The 21,659-nt window shown below is 39.5% G+C and overlaps 1 protein-coding gene across 5 annotated transcripts in view; it reads left to right on the top strand.

Annotated features, from left to right (window-relative positions):
• The window catches only part of KIF1B (kinesin family member 1B), an 82,669-nt gene that overhangs the window by 6,943 nt on the left and 54,067 nt on the right, over window positions 1–21,659 (top strand). For 3 of the 5 annotated variants that reach the window (XM_082295834.1, XM_082295836.1, XM_082295833.1), the window contains exons 3-13: window positions 12,422–12,498; window positions 13,616–13,795; window positions 14,151–14,216; window positions 14,988–15,166; window positions 15,839–15,950; window positions 16,077–16,154; window positions 16,339–16,404; window positions 17,329–17,404; window positions 17,704–17,782; window positions 18,073–18,215; window positions 19,301–19,342. In XM_082295834.1, coding sequence (XP_082151960.1) covers window positions 12,422–12,498; window positions 13,616–13,795; window positions 14,151–14,216; window positions 14,988–15,166; window positions 15,839–15,950; window positions 16,077–16,154; window positions 16,339–16,404; window positions 17,329–17,404; window positions 17,704–17,782; window positions 18,073–18,215; window positions 19,301–19,342 — 1,098 coding nt within the window. The remainder of the gene's footprint in view (window positions 1–12,421; window positions 12,499–13,615; window positions 13,796–14,150; window positions 14,217–14,987; window positions 15,167–15,838; window positions 15,951–16,076; window positions 16,155–16,338; window positions 16,405–17,328; window positions 17,405–17,703; window positions 17,783–18,072; window positions 18,216–19,300; window positions 19,343–21,659) is intronic. The other 2 variants (XM_082295835.1, XM_082295837.1) reach the window with 1 other exon arrangement.

The following is a 21,659-nucleotide window of genomic DNA, read 5'->3' as shown; positions in this document are numbered from 1 at the left end:
TTTGCTGTATTTTGTACTCTGAAATGTTCTAATCTGCAGCCTTTTATTTGAATGCTATGGCTCTGATCAAGCTGGGTGGTGTGACAGATGGTCAGGCTTAAGTCATTGGGGCCATTAAGGACTGTGGAAAGGAATCATCAGTTGCAATAGTTAAACATTGTTACAATCTGTGGGATATTTTTCCCTGTATTTCCCTCTTAGAGGGGAAATACAAGAAAGCAATGGGCAGAGGAATAGTTTGAACAGAAGAGGATTGTATAATAAAGGATATGAATAAGGCATTGTTTTGTTTGGTGGGAAAAAACCCAGCAGAAATCTTTTCTCCAAAGAATCTCCTTAACAAAGTTTTCTGACACACATAACTTCCAGCTGAAATTCTTCAGCTGGTATGCTTTTAGGCTACGTGTTAGGTTTGGGGGACATAAGTGCCATTCTGCCAAAGATTCTTTTGTTTTCATGATGCTCAGTTTTTTGCAGCCCCACAGTTACATTATTGAGCTCCTCATTATTTGCTGACTAAAAGCTGAGCACATAAAGTGAAATTAGTGTATCTGAGACTCATATCTGATGCAGCAATTTGAAAATAAAGGGAATTCAATAGTAATTCTTGACTAAGGATTTCCTGCTTCACACCTTCAGATGTGCCAGTGAAGAGATCAAGGCTTAGATAACTTGCCTCTGAGAAGGTTGTTTTTTCATTTGCGCACTGATCAAGTTGACAGAAGGCAAACTGGAGAGGATGGTGTTTCTCTTGAGTAGTGACTATTTTAAGCCTCCAAGACAGTTAAAGTTCCCTTATCTCGGAATTCAAGCCTAATGGACGGTTGTGATACTGGATTGATGAGACAGTGTGAAGTCCGACAGCTAAGAAGTGATCTTGACTGTTACTTGAACTTTAATTCTGTATGCATTGATTGGCCAAGCTATTTTACAGATCCTTTGTGGGTCCCGCATTTAACTTTGTCCAAGTCTAAGTTTTGCAAATGTATTGGCAGAGACTACTGCATTACAGTGAAACTGAGGCAAAGTGCTCAGGATTATGTTAAGGAAAGCAATATAAAAGTACAAATAATTAAGTATATGACACATGTACTTTATTTATAAATAATTTTAGATGAATATTGAAAAAAGGAGTGTGTTTTGACATACATAACAAAGTAGGTTCTTGACGTCAGAATACCACCAGGGTTCTTGCCTGACATTCTGCTTTTGTTCAACAGTTTTTGTGTGAATTTGGCTCTTTATGGCTTTGGGGATTGCCTGTCATTCACAGGGTGCTTGCCAGCAAAGCTAAACGTCCCTCTGGGTTAGAAAGCTTATACTCAATTTCATTACACAGTCCTTTGCCTGAGAAGCAAAACAACATAATTTGCTTGTGCACTCCTACAGAATTTACTTGTTATCCTATCTGGCTTTAATGTAATTTCCTCCTAGAAGATCAAGACCTTTAATCAAGATTCATAGCAGGTCTCTGTCTTTATAATTTCTCACTGTTTAAAAATGACAGTGCAGCTGAATACAGTTCTATATATGTCTTAATCTCAGAAAAAGAGAATTTGTACTAAGATCTTTAACCCATAATGTTAAGGACACTGTGAGTAATTGGGACTTCTGTTTTTCTGCTGGAAGGATGCAAAATGTGGGAATTTTGAAATCAGTACTTGAAACCTATCTCTTTTTTTTTTTTTTTTTTTGCCTGCTGTACATGATGACAAAACTATTATTTTTTTCCTGTATGCTTGGAAAGGTATTGATCTGCAGTAATACAGCATCGTGCACTTAAATTGTTAGTCTTTGTCTTAAATACACGTTGCAAAACTGAGATTCTGCAGTTCAGCTGAAGTCACATGTGCTGACTGCATTAAGGGGCTGGAATTTGGCAGAAGGCCTGTGCTGCTTGGATCATATCTAATTGCAGATGGGATCCATTTGAATGATACTGCCAGAAGTTCTTCAGTGGACACAGGAGAAGTGGGGGTAGGAGAAGAGAAGGTAATGGAGGAATTCTTAGAGACAGGACAAATTAGAAGCTGTAAAATTCCTTTATTTAAGGAATGCAAAGTACTTGCCAAAGGAGAGGTAATGTCACCATCAAATTAGTAATGAAAAAACTCCATCAAAACAGTAACTGTGTGGGACTGATTTCAAAAAAGGCCATCTTTTTTAATAATTATCTCTTAGAAAGCATCCTAAGAAACATAAGCTGTGTTTTCAAAAGCACCTGCTAAGCAAGTGAATTTAGTAGACCGAAATGCTGTTTCTGTTCGGAGTTCTGTTCTGAAGAGCATGTTCTTTAAATTAGTGATTAGGTGGCTTATTGTGGCCGAACTCACAAGTGGCTTTTTAAAATTAATAGTTAAAGTATAAATAATGGTTTTCAGCATATCTTGATTGAATATGTTTTAACTTCTGCTTTTTCCAATTTTTGTTCAGAAATATTTACACTAATGCATCATGCCCACAATGTATTAATTACTTATTCCCGTCCAGTTAATTAATTACTGTTTTTGTGGTGAGTGGGAAAAAGATTCTGCAGTGTAATACATGAAAGCTGACCTGTAGATCTACGAGTGTTTTGTGTGTCAGTAGTTCTTGTGCTCATTCTTGTATGGGCTTTTCAAACGTAACAAATATAAACAATGTTGGCAGCTGCTGCCTTGGGTTATTGAGTTGAAAAACGAAGCTGTTCTGTGCCTAAAGACTCCCTGAATGTTGTGCTTTTTCTGGTTTGGCTTTGTTTGTTTGAGGGTTGATTTGGTTTGGTTTTTTGGTTTGTTTGTTTGTTTTGTTTTGCTTTGGTTTTTTTGGTGGAAGTGATTTGATAATCCTGCCTGTAAGTAAATAATGCATAAATAAAAACAAAAGAAAATGATGCAGAGGTTCAAGCTAGTAGCTACAAGACAGCATTTAGATACTAATCACTAGCGAAGACCCCAGCAGGCTTATTCTTTTAAAAATCTAAATAAGTGTGTCAAAAATGAAATGAACAAAACAAGGAAATAAGGAAGTACCCTACTTGGAATGTTTCTGTTGCAATTAACTGTGCACTAGATGAATGAAAATAGGGTTTAACATCTTGTGTGTGCGAGTGACAGACTAAACCAAAGTTCTCAAACTATAGTTCATCTGTGATTATTGTATGTTCTGGTTTGCCATAAACGATACCAGTGGAAAGGGGCACCTGCACAGTCCAGGTTATCTTGGAAGGGCTGAGTACAGCTGGATCCTCAGGTGAGGACTGAAAATTACCTGTTGAGATTTTAACTCGGCAGTAGTCTCTGTGTTCCAGTAATGTTGGCTGAAGGTATTGGATGTTTAATAAAAATAGGCCTGGTGAAGTGGTCCCATCTGCCAGCAACAATAGTCCCAGCTGCTGCTGTGGACATACGGCTGTCAGCTTCTCATCCAGGCATCCTTGGCATCAGAAAAACTTGGTAAGACATTCTGGAGTTAATCTGTAGAGGTTGTAGGAAAAAAAGTATATTCTAATGGTTGTTTTGTTTAAGTTTTTTTTCTCCCTGAGGTGTATAAACCTCAGATCTAGACTTAAATGATTAAATTAAAAAAACCGAAACAAAACAGAAAACCTAATACAGAAGCATCTAATTTTAATTTCTGCTTTGTTTTTGTTTTTTCTTTACTTTTTTTTTTTTTTTTTTTTTTAAGATGTGTGCTGCTTTATGCAATTGTTCTGGAGCAAATTACAAAGGGGTGGGAAAGCAGGACTGAACTTAAAAAGCTTTCAGTTTATTGCATGTTTGTCTAAATTAGTGGTACTTGAAATATTATACAGAAGTCAAAACTATTGAAAGCTTCATAGAGTAAGGTAGCCTCATCATTAATTTAGCCATCTCATTTATTGATATTCTTTGACAGGGTATATTGTTAAATTTAGCCTTTCTCAGTGTCATATAGCTTAAAAAGTAGTAAGCTCTTTCAAAGAAACTTGATCCTAAGGGGGAGGAAAAAAAGAAGCATGGTTTACTTATCTTTTTCTTTCTGATTAATTTTTAACTGTTTTCTTAACCAAAAGATGTCCTAAATGGTAATGAAACCCTGTTGTGTGTGTATGCCTTCAGGAGAATAATGAGTTTGGTTTTATTTCTGCATTGTTTTTCTGTAAGTATAGTTTGGATAGTTTCAGGAAAGAGCTTGTACCATGGAAATAATATTTGGTCTAAATTATGGATGAAGAAAGGCCTTACAAGAAACTGGTTTTTATTGACTATGATTGAGTACATGTAGAAAGTAAAATGGTGGGAATTTATATAACATGTGCTACATAGATAGAAAAAACAAGTTAAAAAGTTCATTGCAGTTAAATGTACTGTTTTTCTGTCTTGATGAGATGCTTTCAATGAAAGTATAGAAAAGTGGCTTAATTATTTTAGATAGACTTCAGTCTTGACTCTCAATCTGTCTTACGAAAATTATAATTTTAGATATCTCAGAAAATAAGCATATTCCCTTTCTGATGCCTTGTGCCTTCCAAAAAGCATTGATTCTTAAAGCAGACAGCTTGGTTTTCTTGTTTGTTGTTCTTTTTTCTTTCGAGTATTTCTAGTGTTTTATACTTGTATCTTGCATGATGAGGTTGTCTTGGAAAAATAATCAGCATTGCAGGAATGTCACTTCACCCCTACCCTGATTTTTCTGGTCTGTAAATCCTCGTAAGCGGTGCAAGCAAAATGAATGCTTGTCCAATATGATAATACTGCACTGCATTCATGGTGGGTGTGTTATCACAACAGGCTGTTTATGGGAAGATAAATTGTGTCACGTGGAGGGTGCTTGAATGGTCTTGTGGTTGAGGTTTGAAGGACAAGTCAAAGAGGTCACAGTAGCAGAGGTTACCCAAACTCTTCTGATGACTGTCCTGTTACCAATATGAGCATTAGAGCTCTCTGTGTTCTGCAGCATTAGGGTTTTCTGTGTCCACAAGTCTGTCTTAGTCACTGTCTCTGAATGCCCTGCAATATTGACAGCTCATATGTTTTGTTACAAGCCTGGAATATTTTTTTGGAGTAGAAGTAAAAATGTGGAATTTTTTAGGTGCTTGATTTTCCTTCTAAAGCTTTTCTCACGATTGAATAAAAATAGCTTGAAGTGTTAATTCTGCACTGTTAAAAAAATTCAGAAGATGACTTTGGGGAGCTGGGGGAAGATGAACATTTAATGATCTTTAAATGCTAGAGATGCAAATGCTGGGTCTGGAACGAGACTGTGGGATGACTAGGGTGTTCCAGCTGATGTTAAATGCAGTTACACTACATTATGTTATGAAGTTAGCATGAAACTACAGCAGAGCAGTTTCTGTCAGTGGTGAGTTCTCCATGCGAAATGCTTCCCCTTCAGACTTAGTGCCCACTGACACAGAACTAGGCCTTTAGAGGTGATTCTTTTTATCAAATGTTTAAATTCACTGCCATCTTTAGTATGCAAGTAGAAGTAAAGAGAATGCAAATTGTTATTAGGAACTACTTTAAGAACTGGATATTTTCATTCACTACACGAATTCTTCCAGAGACATACAGTATTAAGAACTGACCAAACTGACTTAAGTACTGAATTCCTTAAGACCTGGCTCCCCAAGATTCCAGTGCTACATGGTGTTCTCTTAATGTATTGCTGGTGTGTGTCTGAAGCTGAAAACGGTCTTAGGAGAGGCCATTGGCTCTTGGTGATGTCAAGTCAGAGCAGCAGGTGAAGGGAGATACTGCTTTACCTGCCTTGAGGCAGAAAACGTGAGCCCAGAATTCTGCTGGAACACTCACCCAGCCACACTCACAAACCTGACACGCTGCCTTTGCAGTAGGACATTCCCAGGTAATCTGTTGACAGTGGAAGTTTTGGAATGGTTTTGGGTCAACTTTTCAGCTAGGGAGAACAGTCTGGTTCGGCTGGCTCCTGCCTGCTGCAGAGCCTGCTGGCATGCTGTTCTCCAAGAACACCAGCTGGAGAGCTGGTATTTATAGCTCCTGGATCTGTTAGAGCAGCTGAGGATGAGAGCGGCTTTCCAGCAGCTTCTGTGAGGGAGCGTTTGCCTTGCTCTGGTGCTGTTGAGCCTGACTCCCTCCCCCAGCCAACCTTTCTCCCAGTACAGGGTTGAAATTCCACAGTGGGGAGAGAATCCGGTTGAATTCCAAATGAGCTGTTCTTAGCTTCTACTTGGTTTCCTTCCCTTTTAATGATTTGAAAAATGCAAACAATGCTTTGAAAAGCAAGCACTGCTTCATGGGCTGGAAGTGTCCATTTCCCTTCATTTATCTCTTATAATAACAGCCCTGAAAGTCTGTCTTATAAAAGCACTATGGCCATAGATCTGATTGCAGCGTATGCCTAGGAAAGAAGCCTGTATTAAACGTGACTTTGTGGTGTTATTCACGTTCCAGCAAATAAAGAATGCCTGCTCCACCCTGCTCTCCGTAAGGAACATGTTCCCATTGTTGTCATTCCAGTCTACAGATGGTGCAGATATATTTTCCAGACCCATGTTTTTTAAGGGACTCTGTATTTAATGTTAATTTGGTCTTGGGGAGTCAATTCTGAAAGCCTCAGGTTTTTTGTACTGGATAAATTGTTTATTCAGACACAATAAAACTACTGCTTATATTGATCCAAATAGAGTTTGAAGAAGGCATAGAAATTAATTATTTTATATTTTTCCCCCCCAAAGTTACCCCTTTCAAAGTTCTGTTTAGACCAAAATGACTTTTGAAAATGCATGCCTGTTCCTTTACTAACAATTAAGGAGAACAAAAGTGAAGACAGTGCTTTTCTTGCTAGCTGTTATCTCTGAGTGGTGGCATTTAGTAGGAATTTGTGCTTGGGCTAGAATAATGCTGCCACAGGGAGAATTGTTGAGGCTCATGTGAAGCCTCTCTTCGTGAGAAGAAATCTAATTTTATTTCATATGTAGAAGTTAAAGAGGTTTTGTGCCCTCAGCATTGCCTGCTGTGGTAGCAGTATGGGAATGGCAGATGTTAACGACAAAGCAGGCTGTGTTGCACAGATCTGGGAAGGTCGGTTTTTCCAGTTCCATACTCAACTTTCATCATAATTGGGTTTCATTTCTGATTAGGAATTGTTTGTTTGTTTGTTTGTTTTTTCAAAAAAGTCCGTGTGTCCCTTCACCCCCCTTGCTAGCACAGACTGTGTACCAGCTAATCCCAGGATAAAGCCCAAGTTAATTCTGTCTGCTGGTGTTTATCTGAAGGGCAAGCTGCAGTTAGCCAGTTCTCTGGAGCACCCCACAGTGACCAATGCGTGCCATGGCTGCTGGCAGCGTGCCCTGCAGGATGACTCTGGGTGCTAACAGAGGCGGAGCCGGGCAATCCAGAGACTTGACTTTAAATGCAGTGAGGGGTAAGAGAGTAATTTCAGCTCTTGCCTCTTGAGTGCTTTGCACTCTGTCTCTCTGTTCCAAGAGCTTATTAGAAGGAATTTTGTGTATTTGGCATCCCCAGATGTTGAACTGCAGATAATTTCTAATCCGCCAAATTTGTGACATGCTGAGGAGCAGCACTGACTGGGATGAGAACAGATCAGGCTTGGACTGCAGATTCAGTGTCATAATTGATGCGAGTTTGGAGTGGTTGAGAAGCGCTTCTAGTCATTCTTTGTGCCTGCAAAAATATTTATGTGGCTGAGTAGATGGGAATGGAATGAGGGGGCTGATCTTGGCTAAGTTTCCTTGCTTTTGTGGATTTTTTTTCTTCACTTTGTAGGCTTCCTACTGTCTGTTTACTTGGTTAGTTTTAAAGGAGCCTGGAAGTGTAAGTCCAGAAATGAAGGCTTGAAGTGGAAATGTGTTTGTGTATGTTTAGGAAGGAGTGAGAAGACAGAGAATGCTGCTTCCAGTTGGAAATATCCTGGAAGATTTTAACTTTGCATTAGCTCTCAGCTGTGCTCCACACTCTGGTTATAATTGTAAAATAAGATGTATATTTGACCTGCGCTTTTTGAATTTCAGCTTCAGAAATGAAAATTGGATTCTAAGGCAAAAAATTTGGATGTCCAAAATGACAATAGGAATGCAATGTAATGCATATTATGAAATATATGGGTACTATTTCAATAGTGGTCTTTCAAGTGTTGCTACAGTGTTTGCTAAAAAACCAGGGATGAATTTGAGCTCATAGATTTGAAAGGTTGAAAGTATATGTTATTTTTGTGCTAGGTGTAAAGCAGATGGTGGATGGTATATAAAATGTTAATTAAGGAACAAGTGGGATGGACTGTGGAAATAAAAATGCCAAAAAATGAGGTTGCCTGTTTAAGTAAGGGTATGATAAAATCCAAATGTTTTGTGGAGATTAGTCTGTTACTGTTGGTACAGCACATCTGAAACTATCATTCTTTCATTTATTGTGCTCCTGCTTTTTCCTTTTATTCCCCTGTACTGCTCCTACTATGTACTTGTCCTGTACAAGGACCAATAAGTTAAAGTATTTGGGTCTTACATGATACTAAAAAAAGTTAGATTATTTGGTGTGAAGAAATTTCTTTTAAAACTGTGCATTTCCTTACCTTTGGGTCAGTGAGGTATAAAATGTTTGTAGTTAAAGGTATCAAAAAGTCCACCAAACTTAAACAGCTAAGCAGCTAAAAAGAATTTTTTAAGTTGCTTGAGCTCCAGAGAATATGTGAATTACTCCTGCTTAGAGAAACTTTGGACGGTGTGAAGCAGCTCGGCTTTGCTCACTGTATAACTGTAAGGGAAGACTAAGCTTTTAAAATGCAAGCTGTGTCTCTAGGTGGGCATGGCAGTGGGTACTAAATCAGCTGCTTCACATGGGTACTGCTGCAGAGCTGTTCACACAGTGTACTTTTATTTCTCTCAATTTATGACGTGTAATTACTTGCTCTATTTGTGTACAAAGGTAGAAAACAGATCTAAATATTGTTTCTTAAGGAGAAGCTTATTATTCAAAATTTTCAGAAATTCAAAATTCAAATAAAGAAAAGTAATAATACAGGCATTTATCTCTCTCAACCAAATCAATGATTTGTAGAAAATATTTTAAACCCATGAACATTCCCTCGCCTTTTTCTTGGCCTTCCATTCCAAAGGTAAATGATGGGCATTAATCCCCGCTGTGGTTGCTGCTTTGATCCCAGAAGAGGCTTTAGGCACTGCAGCAGAGAAATATTATCTTCAGCTTGTTTCATCCTTCTCACCTTGGAGTTCCGAGTGTGACCTGTTTGAGTAGCAGTGGTGTAGCAGACAGTGATTCTGTAAGATATCCCTTCCAGTGTCTCTTAGGTGCAGAAAGCTTAGCTTGTGGAAAGCTAGAAGATACCCCATGACCTAGTAAGTTTGTTCTTGGTGAAGCAAGGGGCCTGAAAGAGGGATTTTCTCAGAAACTGGCTGACTCCAGCATTCAGATCTGCTCCGGTGCCATGCTGATGGTAATTATAGCTGCAGCACAAAGCAGCAGTGTCAGTTTGCAAACAGAAGAGTTAATTGCCACATTGGACCTTTGAAATAGCAGATAAACAAATTTATTCTCTAAGATAAAAAGACTATTAATGTGTTCCTGCTGTGATCGTCTGCCTTATTGCCTTTCTCATTTCCTGAGGCTCTGTAATTAAACCATTAGCGTGTGGACCGTGTGGTGAGGCTGCTGTGGGGAGAGGAGATAGATGATGACTTACTTCATGATTCACTAATATCATTCATCTTGGCCTTGCATGGTTTAAAAACCAAAGAAAGGAACTGAAAAGCTGTTAGTATTCTTGTGGATGTTGGAGACACTGGAAACAGTCCTCTTTCTCTTTTAATTCAGTTTGTTTCCTTGTTCAGCAGAAAACACAGCGGGTTGAGAAACATGGTACATAAAATCGGTGTTGCCAATTCAGTCTTAATTTCTGCATCACCATTTCTATTTTTCCCAATTTAGCACATGAACTTTTAGGCTAAACCTTACCTGTACTATAAGAAGCCTTTTAATTTCTTCAGAAATATCCATTAGCTTCCTTTAAAAGTAGCTAGATTTCCTAGGTTTTCTTGTCCCTCCAAAGATGATGCTTGATGCAATAGACACCTTCAAGTGAGGTCAGTTATTTCAGGTTGAATTCCTGGTTTCTTAGCTGCCTCATCATCTTCCAGGTGTTTTAATCACATTATTGCCTACCTGATCACTGGGTTTAAACCAGACCACATCAGGCATCTCTGATGCTGGCAGCACCCACCTGGTGTTGTGTGCCCCAAACGAAGAGGGTTTCAGTCCAGCTGAAATCTGTTGAGGTTGTAATCTTCTATTTTCTCACCCAGTCAGCTCTGCTGGATTCATTTGTAGACTGAGAATTCTGCGAAGCCAATGATTCTGAAAACGGAGGATGTAGACTGTGCGCAAGAAACAGAAACAGGGATAAAGAGACTTCAGGTTTGGACCAGAAGCTGAGTGCGAAGGCTGTGACTGGATCACAGTGGTGAGGGGCAGCATGCAGTGTTCCTGGCAGCTGGGAGGTTTTCTCTGAGCCATTCCTGCTGCAGTGGAAGGTTTTGGCCAGGCAGCTGCATTCCCAACCTCTGACAGAGCTGCTTTCTTGCAAATTAAACTCCCTTTCCTGATATGCTTCTCAAGATACGCTTTACAAAAACATGCATCCTAGAAAGTGATTTTCAAAATAGTGACCTGGACATGGAACTCAGTGTGAAGAGCTGAGGAAAGTCTAGCTAAGAAAATAACAATAACAGTAATAACAACAATGGTTTAAAAAGAGAAAAAAATGGAGCAGATTGGAATGACTTGCATAACTCACAGAGCCTGAACTTTACTCTTCTCCAATGCGATGGCTCAAATTTAAGCTGAAGCAAGAAAGGCAAACTAACGGCAAGTTTGTAGTGCCTTTTCAGACACTAATGTGGAGATTCTATTATTTGTATGGCATTTTTGGGTGGGGACATCCAGGTACAAGGCATTACCTCTTCCTTACCTTTCAGAGCTTTGATGTTAAATTCTTAAATGAGAAATGAGAAGTTGTTGAGTTGTAGTGGTCTGGAATACACTGCAGGGAGAGAGCTAATTTAAGTTTGGTGCAGGGAGTTGTCTTTGGGATTTGTTTTTTGTTCACTTTAGGACTGGTGGAATAGTGTGAGTGGAGCTGTACTGTTGTTTGAGCAAAGCTAGTAAAGGGAAGCTAAAGCTATATATGATTGCTTAGGTTACAGCTTGTTCTGTGTTGATGCCCGTGTTGCTATCCAAAACCACAGGCATTTTTTTGCAATTTGATACTGTGCTGGTGCATATAATTCATTGGCTTTGCATGTCTGTCAGCTTTTTTAAGGCAAGAATGCCAGCACAAGGTGCATCCAAGTGAAACGGAGTTGGCCACGAGAAATAGAGTAGCAACTGTTGCTATTTGCAATCCAGACAGTGATGATCTCTCCATACTGTAATTTTGGACCACAGCCCTGCTCAGGAACACAGCATCTGGTAGAGGAGTGATTTAATTTTAATGGGGATCCTGTAACCACATTTTCAGAGATTTTGGTGAAACAAGATGCTAAGTTCATGTTTGAAATGGTAAGAGGTGTGGGTGATACAATTTTCATTCATCGCAGAAGGAAAGGGAGAAGCCCCCATCTCCCAAAGCATAATCTAACTGGCACGAATATGTGAGAAATAAGCATCTTCTTTCTAGGATGTCTGGTATCAGGATGTAAATCATCCCCAGGAAGACTACCGACACCTTTGTATGGCTTCTTTTCCTTGTGGACTTTATTTGCACACATCACAGTTAGTGTCTCACTCCCAGAGGCAAATTGCTGCTTTAGGTGCAGGGGTGGATGTGTAAAGCTAAGGTGGTTTATCTAATTGTGATACCCTCAGGACTATGCCTTTTTACAGTCCTTGTTTACACAGACAGTGTTGAAAACAGCTGCTGGAAATAATAGATTTAAGTATTTCCAGCACTGTAGTATCAAAAAGAAGGAAGCAGTAGAGATTCACTTCTGCAATGAGGGCTGTGCTTATAAATTACCCTCTGTGGAATACAGAAACTACAGGCATTGTGTGTGCCATTACAGTGACAGCTGGATCCATTGTGTATTGCTCCCCTACAGGCAAAGGTTATATGAAGCAGTTTTGTTGCTGGGAAGGCAAAAAACCCCAAAGCACTAAACCCACCAACCTAAAGGTATCTGGAAAAGCTTTTGTTAATTGTGGTGAATGCACAGAATTCTGTTTAGCGACAGCATATTCTTCCTAGGAATTTTTTCTTGTCTTACTTGAAATAATAACTTACAGCTTCCTAACACTGTATTTCTGTGAGTCTGTTACTTCGGTCTATGTTCATACTGATATGCCATGTGGCAACTTTGAATATTCAGATTCGCAGATCTTGGATCAGCCAGCTCATTAATTATGCTCCTAAGTGTCAAGGTAGCTAAGAGTTTGAATTTTATTTCCTATAGGTATTATCAACCCAAAGAATCCTAAGGAAGCACCAAAGTCCTTCAGCTTTGACTACTCTTATTGGTCCCACACATCAGTAAGTGCTTTTACAAGAAAAACTGGTTTTGTTGTTGTTGCTGTTTGATTTGATTTAACCTTCTCTTCTGATCATGCCACCCCTGTCAGATGTTTCTGCACGGTCTTTCTTACCCACATTCAGGTTAAAAGCTTGTCATTGTATGTTGTGTTTCCCTGTTTGGGTGAGAGCAGAAAGCTAAAACAACTTGTAAATATTCGAAAGATTACTGAAAATATTCTCCAACAATGTTCTGTTCTAAATATTTTAAGGTTGCGCATATGCCGTGGTAAATTAATTTTTCCTCTTGGACAAATGACGGTTGCTCGAGTTCTTACAGTTCAAGGAGATACGTGGTCTGGGTTTCGTTGGCATATCTGGAAAAGGCAGCATAGTGATCCATGTTTCCAGTAGCTGCAAAAGCAATAAATTCTCATCCAGCTCCTGTGCCCCACCCTTCTGTGAATCGGTGCTAAGCTCTCACTGACTTCCAGTAATTGTTCTCCAGCAGAACTGTGTTGTTCTGCCACCTACTCCTCCCCTGCCTTGTTTTCTAAAAGATAAAGAAAGAAGAGATAATGCATTTCTCTAAGATTAATTTTAGTAGCTTGGATGGTAAAATAAGACTTAATATTTCTGAGCAAATCTGTGGTCAGCAAGACTGTTTTCACAATAAAATATTCGCCTCTCTTACTGAGTTTATCAGAGCAGCAGTGAAAGTTGATTAGAGCCCAGTCACAGGAACATTGTGAACAGAATGCATGAAAACTAGCAGATACGCAGCATCAAGGAACAGAAGAGGTCTGATAAAATCTTGGTCCCAACCTTAGAATGTTAGCACAGCTAAATTTGTCCTGATTTCAGGAGCAGGTAATGTTAAAATTCAACATTTCAGGAAGCAAGGGAATGCTAGATTAAGAGTAAGATACACTCACAAACAATGCAGTGACATTGTCATTGTTATTCTTCTCTGTCTTGTTCAGCCTTGGGAAAAACCTGTGTGTAAAAATGGCCTCATTTACCTCTTCCTAAGGGATTGGCCCACAAGCTAAAAGTATTAAAAAAACCAGTTGCTTTTAGAAATCTTACTCAAATGATAGGAGAAGTCTGTATTTATGCTGTTTTGATGTCCTTCCAGCCTGAAGATCCCTGCTTTGCGTCTCAGAGCCGTGTGTACAATGATATTGGGAAGGAGATGCTCCTGCACGCCTTTGAGGGCTACAACGTATGCATCTTTGCCTATGGCCAGACTGGAGCTGGGAAATCCTACACCATGATGGGCAAGCAGGAGGAGAGCCAAGCAGGCATCATTCCCCAGGTAGAACCGAGCCCAGAAAGGGAATTTGGTTTTTATAGCATCTTCCGACGCACGCTTGTTTTTCATATTGCAGTAACAGTTAACAGAGAACTAAAGCTTACTTCTAATGTGATAGTTCAGAATAATGATATTGGTGAAACCTAGAGCAATTGTTGAGATACTAGACAAAATAAGGTTGATAGTGATGTAGGACTGAGATTAATTATCTTCCCAGTGAGGCTGTATGTGGTTGATGCATTAGGTACATTTTCTTCCCCTGTCCTCATTCTAAAGCCATTTCCATGACATGTCCTGATAGTTACTTTTTACTACTCAGAAAAGACTAATTTCTGACTTGGGTTTAATCTCTTTCCAGCTTTGTGAAGAGCTGTTTGAGAAAATCAATGACAACAGCAATGAGGAAATGTCATATTCTGTAGAGGTGGGTATGGTGAGGGATCAAAGAATGTTTGGACATCAAACTGAGCTTAGGTGCTGGGTTATTGATGTTGCATTAAGATGCTGATTTCTGATTGGTTTTGTTTTTTTAATTTTATGTTTTAAAACTTTGTCTTTTCTCTTTTTCATGTGAGACAAATGTAAAAACCTTTCTATGACTCTTTTTCACCCTCGTCAGAAAACTAGTGTTCCTTTACCTGTATAGTAATCCTGAAAGAAATGATGGGCTGAAAAATTTAAAGATGCATTTACAGATGGGGTTTTTTTACTGATGACTGGAAGACTGCATGTTTGTTGTCATACACTATAGCCGTGATTTTTAAAATCTAAAGTTGCTTCTGCAAGAAAGATCAGTTTTTGTCCCTTCTTAAGTTTGCTTTGGTGGCTCATAAGAGAGATCCTTGGAAGCTGACTCCTTTTACCATCTGTCTTGTTTGACACTTGTGCTGTGTCACAGTAAAGCTGTTAAGATGATTATGGAGTCCAGTGTGTAATTTTTCATTACACACCAGGGTTTTCTGAAATGGTTGAAGGATCTATACATGGATGCAAGGCCAGCAGCTTATGTTGGACATGTGATCCATGAGACTTTTGACTCTTGCCTCTGCCAGTGTTAAAGCTGTTAAATGACCAGAGACACGCACCTACAGCCTTCCTGTGGTGGGCTGGGGGAATTTCTACCGCTGGCACTCGGAAATGCAATGGAGGAGACCTTCAGAAATACTAAATTGTCTGTGAAAATTCCTGTTTTCAGGTGAGTTACATGGAGATTTACTGTGAGAGAGTCAGAGACTTGTTGAACCCGAAGAACAAAGGGAATTTGCGGGTGCGAGAACATCCTCTCCTTGGACCGTACGTGGAAGATCTGTCCAAGTTAGCAGTCACATCTTACACAGACATTGCAGACCTCATGGATGCTGGGAACAAAGCCAGGTTAGTGATGGGAGCGTGTTATATATTTTTATCACTGTTATGCATTAGCACTTTAAAAAAACCTCTTGTAAGTGAGGAGTATTATTGAAATATGCACTGATCAATGCTGTTAAAAGCAGAAATTGCTTTGTGTGGTGAACTAGTGGTGGAAATTGCTGTGTAGACATTTAAAGATCATAATGACTTGAGGTGAAGTCTAAATAATTATTCTGGCATTTACTTCTGCCTTTGCTATGTGCTCTGTCACTATCCTGGTATAAAAACCCATGTGAACAGTCTCCTCTTTCCTTAATTCGGGTGGTCAGGACTAAAGTTGGCACTCTGGCTTTAGTTTCTGATTCATTATTGTTCCCATGTCACCTGTTGGCTCCATTTAACAGTATATGAGAAAACTTGAGCAGCATTTATGTGAGTCTTTCTTGGGTGTTTGCATGTAAGGTGGACTACTGAGTACACAGATTGAGAAAGCTCTGTTTAAACTGTGATGAAGATGGGAGTAATTCAGGAGTAAAAAAATGAAAGGGTTTGTTAATGATATTAGGTGTGGCTGGGTCTTGGTTACAGGGCAGCACATCACCTGTGCAGCCTCTTGCTTGCATTCCTCTGCAGCTGCATTCAGCCCTGCAGGTAATTGTCCTTTCTTAACTGTGCTCCTGTCTGTTTGTATTTTAGGACTGTGGCAGCCACCAACATGAATGAAACCAGTAGCCGCTCTCATGCTGTGTTTACAATTGTCTTTACTCAGAAGAAACATGACACAGAAACTGACCTTTCCACAGAGAAGGTGTGTTACAGATAAGCGGCTTTCTGGCTGTTTTTCACTGATCTTCCTTGCAGTGACTTTGTAGTTCTGTTCTTGCTCTAATTCACCAAGATCTAATTCTCCTATTCATGTGCTTTCTCTCTTCAGGTCAGCAAGATCAGCCTTGTGGATCTCGCTGGGAGTGAGCGAGCTGACTCCACCGGTGCCAAAGGAACCCGGTTAAAGGTACGGGGCCATGGGGGGGTGCTGGGGAAGGAACGGGAAGTGGGGGCACAAGCATCATGTGGAGTCTTTGCTGGACAAATAATAAGTTACCAGTAAGGAAAAAATAGTTGCAAACCTGAAGACTACAGAGATTCATGGTTGGACAGTTTTAATTACTACATAATACTGATTTCTGTTTTCTCAGGAAGGAGCAAATATAAACAAGTCTCTCACAACTCTGGGCAAAGTTATTTCAGCATTGGCTGAAGTGGTAAGTAGAGCATTTCCTTGCCTGCAACAACCTTTGCATAGCTGATCAAATGGAAACAGTAAAATCCATGGAGTACAGCAGAATCATTTGCTGTGCTTAGCCCTGTATTCTCAGCCCTGTTAGCTGTGTGTATTTTGATAGATTAATAGAGTTGATGCTATTCTGTGGGTGTCACGCAGGCTGTCAACAGATTGAAGCATTGGTTTGTTTAACTGTGAAGAAACCTTGCAAAAGAAGCCTGTGTTTATGTAGAAGACCTGTTCACATAGCAAGTTTTTAGACCTTCAGTGCAGTAATTTTATTTTTACTTGAAGGAATAATTTTAGAAAACTTAACTACAGCTTTGTTGTTAAAATCTATAGAAACACCAGTGCAATAATTTGATTCACTGGCTTTCTTTGCAATGGCAAGACTTAATAATGTCTTAAGTGAGCATATATTGATCCAAGCAAAATGTTGTGGGTTTAGAAAAGTACTTTGTCTTTTATTTTTTGTACTCAACTACTATTAAAAAAAGCCCCAAACAAACAAAACAAATAAATGATTGTTGTTCCTTTTGAAAGTGCGTTAACACCTTGGACAGGTTGAATATGCTTAAGTGCTTTTCAGATTATTTTTTTCGATTGAAGAGATTCTCATTCATTTGGCTTCTCAAGGAAAGGACGTACTGTCTAACATGGAAACAATGTATAAATCTGTTAAGAAGCTCATCTTGTATCTTCTTCCTTTTTCCTTAATGCTTTCAACTTAGGATAACTGCACCAGCAAGGTAGGATGGTCTGAGTAGGAGTAGATATTGGTTTCTTTGCCTGAGTGTAAGGTTTGCTGCTTGGAATGCTGTTAGAATACAGAATTTAAATGTCAGGAAGGTGTTATTACACAGAAAAACCTTCCTATTTTTCATATTGTGTTGTTTCTTTGTAGAGCAAAAAAAAGAAGAAGACAGACTTTATACCCTACAGGGATTCTGTATTAACGTGGCTTCTTCGAGAAAATCTAGGTATGGCTGATTTGTCTGTGACAATATGGAAAGAAAGTCTCACTGAATTTCTTGACTGCTTTTAACTCACTTAAATTTGTATTGAGTATGAAGTTAAATATCTTCAGTAGCCAAATGTGAGTTTTCATAGTTCCACCTTGTGTTAATGCTATAACTTTTTCCTGTGGTTTTTGTATGTTTCTTAGAATTGTAGAATTTAGTTGAATTCTATAGTTTATTGAAAACACTGATATTTGGTAGGTAGGTAGTGCCTGGAGTGTGCACTGTAGTTCATCTAAAATCTTGCCTGTTCACTATAGGTGGGAACTCCAGAACTGCAATGGTTGCTGCTCTCAGTCCAGCAGACATAAACTACGATGAAACTTTGAGCACTTTAAGGTACTTTCTCTTCCTCTGGGATGGGTACGAGTAACTGTTTGCTCTAATGGCCATAATTTGTCCTTCAAACCTTTGGGTTATTACAAATTGAGCTTGTCTGTGGGGAAGAAGACTCTACTGGCAAGAACTCAATTACCCTGCAGAGGAAGCAGGGATTTATTGCCTACTCTTCTGACTTACAGGTGCAAGCTAAATGTCTTCTATGTTGCTGCATTCCTGTGTTGTATATAAGCTGCATATAAGCAGTTCTATGTTTGTGGTAAGGTTTCATTGTTCTGGTCTGGTTCCAGATATGCTGATCGTGCAAAGCAGATTAAATGCAATGCTGTTATCAATGAAGATCCTAACGCCAAGCTGGTGCGGGAGCTGAAAGAGGAGGTGACAAGGCTTAAGGATCTCCTGCGTGCTCAGGGGCTGGGAGATATTATTGACAGTAAGTGGATTAAACACACCTCAGCATCCTGGGCTTGGCCTCTCTAGCAGAGCCTGTGAGAGAAAGGGATTTAAAACACAGAATTCAAATACAGGTGCTGATATTTAAGTTTCGACCGTCTTAGGTTCGTCTGTGGAGTTGACAAGCCACCTTCAAACTCTTAAGGAAAAATAGGGAGTTTGAATTTCCTATTATTGTAGAGATTCTTTTGCGTAATAGAACTTACACATTCAGGAGTTGCTCTGGTGAGTTATGGAGGGCTTTTTGTCTGGCTGCCAATAAAAGAGCTGAGATACAGAAACTCAATTTCATACTGAGAAAAAAGTTATCTTTGCTTCCTCCTTAAAGGGTTAAGGTTATTGGTTAATACCTGGCTTCAGTGCCATCCTCATTCACAAAAGAAAACAATGGCTAATGTTAGACAGTGTCCTAAGTGACAAATCGTTTGTCATCTTGAAATATCTATGCAACAGCTGCTTGTGAATAACTAATCAATCTTTTTGGGAGATTTCGAGTTAGGTTGGCAGAGCAGTGTTGTACTGATTTGCTTTGCCAGCAACCTCTTAAAGCACTAGAACACACTTGTGCCCAATTTCCTTGTCCTCATTCCAAGCAAGACAGATGAACTGAAATTCTAGCTGCTACATTCTTCTGTAATATGAACAGTGATTTAATTCCTTGTGAAGGAAATGCCCATAAAAGCACAGGACGTATTCCAGTGGATTAAAAGCTTCTTTGACTTAAAAAAAAAAAAGTGTTGCACCGGATTCTGATTTTTCAGACCTTTTTGTCTGTGAAGCAGAAGTCCTGACTTAGTCACAGACTACTTAAAGACATGTGACATGTGTTTACCTCTTTGTTTGCTTGTTTTCAAGAGAATGGGGCCAGAAGACAATGAAATACAAGTGTTTTCATGCTCGTTACAGTCTGTGGGTTTTGGTTCTAAATCCTAACTGAAAAAACTGTGTTACTGAAAACTGTGGTTTGTTTCTTTAAATATCAAGTAGTATTCTCTTCCCTTCCTATGTCACTAGTGAACCTTCAATTTTGATCCTTCTTGTATTTTCCCTCCTGCTTCCTTTCAGTTGATCCAATGGGAGATGAATACTCTGGAAGTGGAGGCAAATGTGTGTATTGTGTGGTTCTCTTTTTAACCTGCTTTCTCTGGGTCAGCTTTTAACAGAGCTTTGCATGCCAGCATTTCTCACAGGGAAATCCCAGACAGAACGCTCACTGGAATGCAGTGCAGGTTCATGAAAACCAGCATCACCAGCACTTCTTAGATTGAGTCCACAATCAAAAAAAAGTGCAAAGTTTAAAGTGCAACTTATGTTCATTGTTCCCTTCTGGCAGAAGGGAGAGTGGCAGTTCTCCAGTGTGTTTTCATGATAGCGCATGGTTTAGATTTGAACTAGAAAATCTTTCTCTCAAATCTTTTCCCAGTTACTCAGTTCCTGCTCACATGGCTTTCCTGGCATTTTAGCAGCTCTTTTTCACTTCAAAGTATTTGTTTTAAATGTGTCAGTTGATGAACTCAAGATGAGTATTTCCAGTTCCTCCTGGACACTGCAATGTATTTATTTTGTATAGTCTTATAAAAAAAAAAAAAAGAAAGAAAGAAGCCAGACATACTCATGAAGCTCTCTTTTTTTGAGGTCAGAAATTCTTGGTTGCAGGTGATTAACTTAATAGGGCTAAAACCAGTCAGCAAAGAGCATTTTATTTCTCTTGGTGTTTGCTTCTATGAAAGGGGAATATATGTAGTCCATTGCAAGGGAAATGTGCTCCATGTAAATTTTGGGTTGGTAGACTTTTAAAACTCTCTCAGTCAGTCTTTTTCACCCTCACTCAATATCAGCTGAAGGAGATCTGTCTGAAATTTCCTAAAATTGAAGCTACTGGTGGTGTAAAGACTCATCCTGGCCTGTCTGACATTCTGATGCTGCTTCCAACGTGTGCACATGTTGTGGTGTAGGAGCTGCGGCTCCAGGAGCAGCGTGCATGGTCCTGAGGGTTCTGGTTCTCTGTGGTCACAGTGACTGTGGAGCTATTGCAAGTGCCACTTCCTTTCTCTTCAGGAGTGCATGGCCTTTTGAGACTTCATCCCTGCTCTGTCATGCCTGCTTTCCTCATCCTGGCAGCATTCCCTTCCCTTAACCTGCTTTTCTTCTGTGAAACTCCCAGTCCTGCCTCCCGTATTTGCAGATGGTGGTTTTCAAACTGGCTCGGGGCAATCATCAGTTCCATGAGGCTGAAACAGCAGGTTGAGCATGGAGTGAACTAGGGCATAAGGCTGACAATGGCAGGATTGTTCAGGGGCAGAGTAGAGGAGATGTAGGAGGACAGGGAAATTTATGCAATGTCTGGGTGAGCATCTCGTTTTTGTACGTGTGATGCCCCTGTTTATAACTTGCAGGGTCTGATTTGACCTGTTTCTTTCCTGAAGTGACTTTTTAAAAAGGATTTGTCTTTGAAATTGTATTTTAAAATATGAAGTTATTAAAACTGAGCTATTCAGTTATCTGATATTTTCATGTTAGGAGATTTTTCTTTTGGTGTGTGATTATTCTGAGGATATGGTTTACAGACATATCCAAGAAGCCAAGTTAAATTAATATAAATTTCCATTGTATATTTGTTCTTAAATCATTCAGGCAGCTTTTCTTGTTCTCTGGCTTTCAGGCCTGCAGCTTTTCAGGCTACAAAAGCTACCTTACTAAATTTTGTAGGTTTTTAAAAGGCCTTTCTAATTCAGACTAACAGCCAAAAAGCTTTGAAGCACCTTCTGAAGTATAAGACCCTTATCAGATATTTTGCTGATCAGATCTGTTAGATTTCCATTTTTATTCAGGTAAGGAAGGTCAAGAAGCAGCATAATGTTGTTGTTGTGGACTTATGTTCTCTCGTCCCTGTCATGCACTGACAGGTGATTCACATCCTCTCTGGTGAGAATTTAAGGAGAGGAAGTTCTTTTTGTGGTCTGGGTGCTTTGGCAGCAGAACCACTGCTGTGGTAAAGATGTACTTAATCGTCATTTCACATTAAAGGGCTCTGGAAGAGAATGTTTTCCTGAGTTTAAGGGGTTGGTGTCTCAGACTTCAGCCCAAAATGTCGTTAGTGTCATGAGGATCTCAATCTGGTCCTGCTCTGAGCTTCAGGGTGCTCAGCTTAGTGTTCAGGGAGGTGTAGGATGGTTGCTTTTTGCTGATGTGTAGTTTATTTTTTCAAGCTTTTTTGTTTAGAAAGGTTTATCATGCAGTCCTTCTTAGTGAACTTCAGGGTCTGAGCTGAGTTACTATGTTATGATTGCTAGTATTGAAAGATTTGTTTCAGAACTGCCATCTAAAAATTACAAAACTTGCCTTGTTGCTGCTTAAATGCTTTCCTCTTACACTGGTATTTCCTTCCCTCCTTCCCTCCTTCCCTCCTTCCCTCCTTCCCTCC

The sequence above is a fragment of the Coloeus monedula genome (assembly GCF_965178545.1).
Source record: "Coloeus monedula genome assembly, chromosome: 22".
Taxonomy (NCBI): Eukaryota; Metazoa; Chordata; class Aves; order Passeriformes; family Corvidae; genus Coloeus; species Coloeus monedula.
This window is presented reverse-complemented; position numbering and strand designations above follow the sequence as displayed.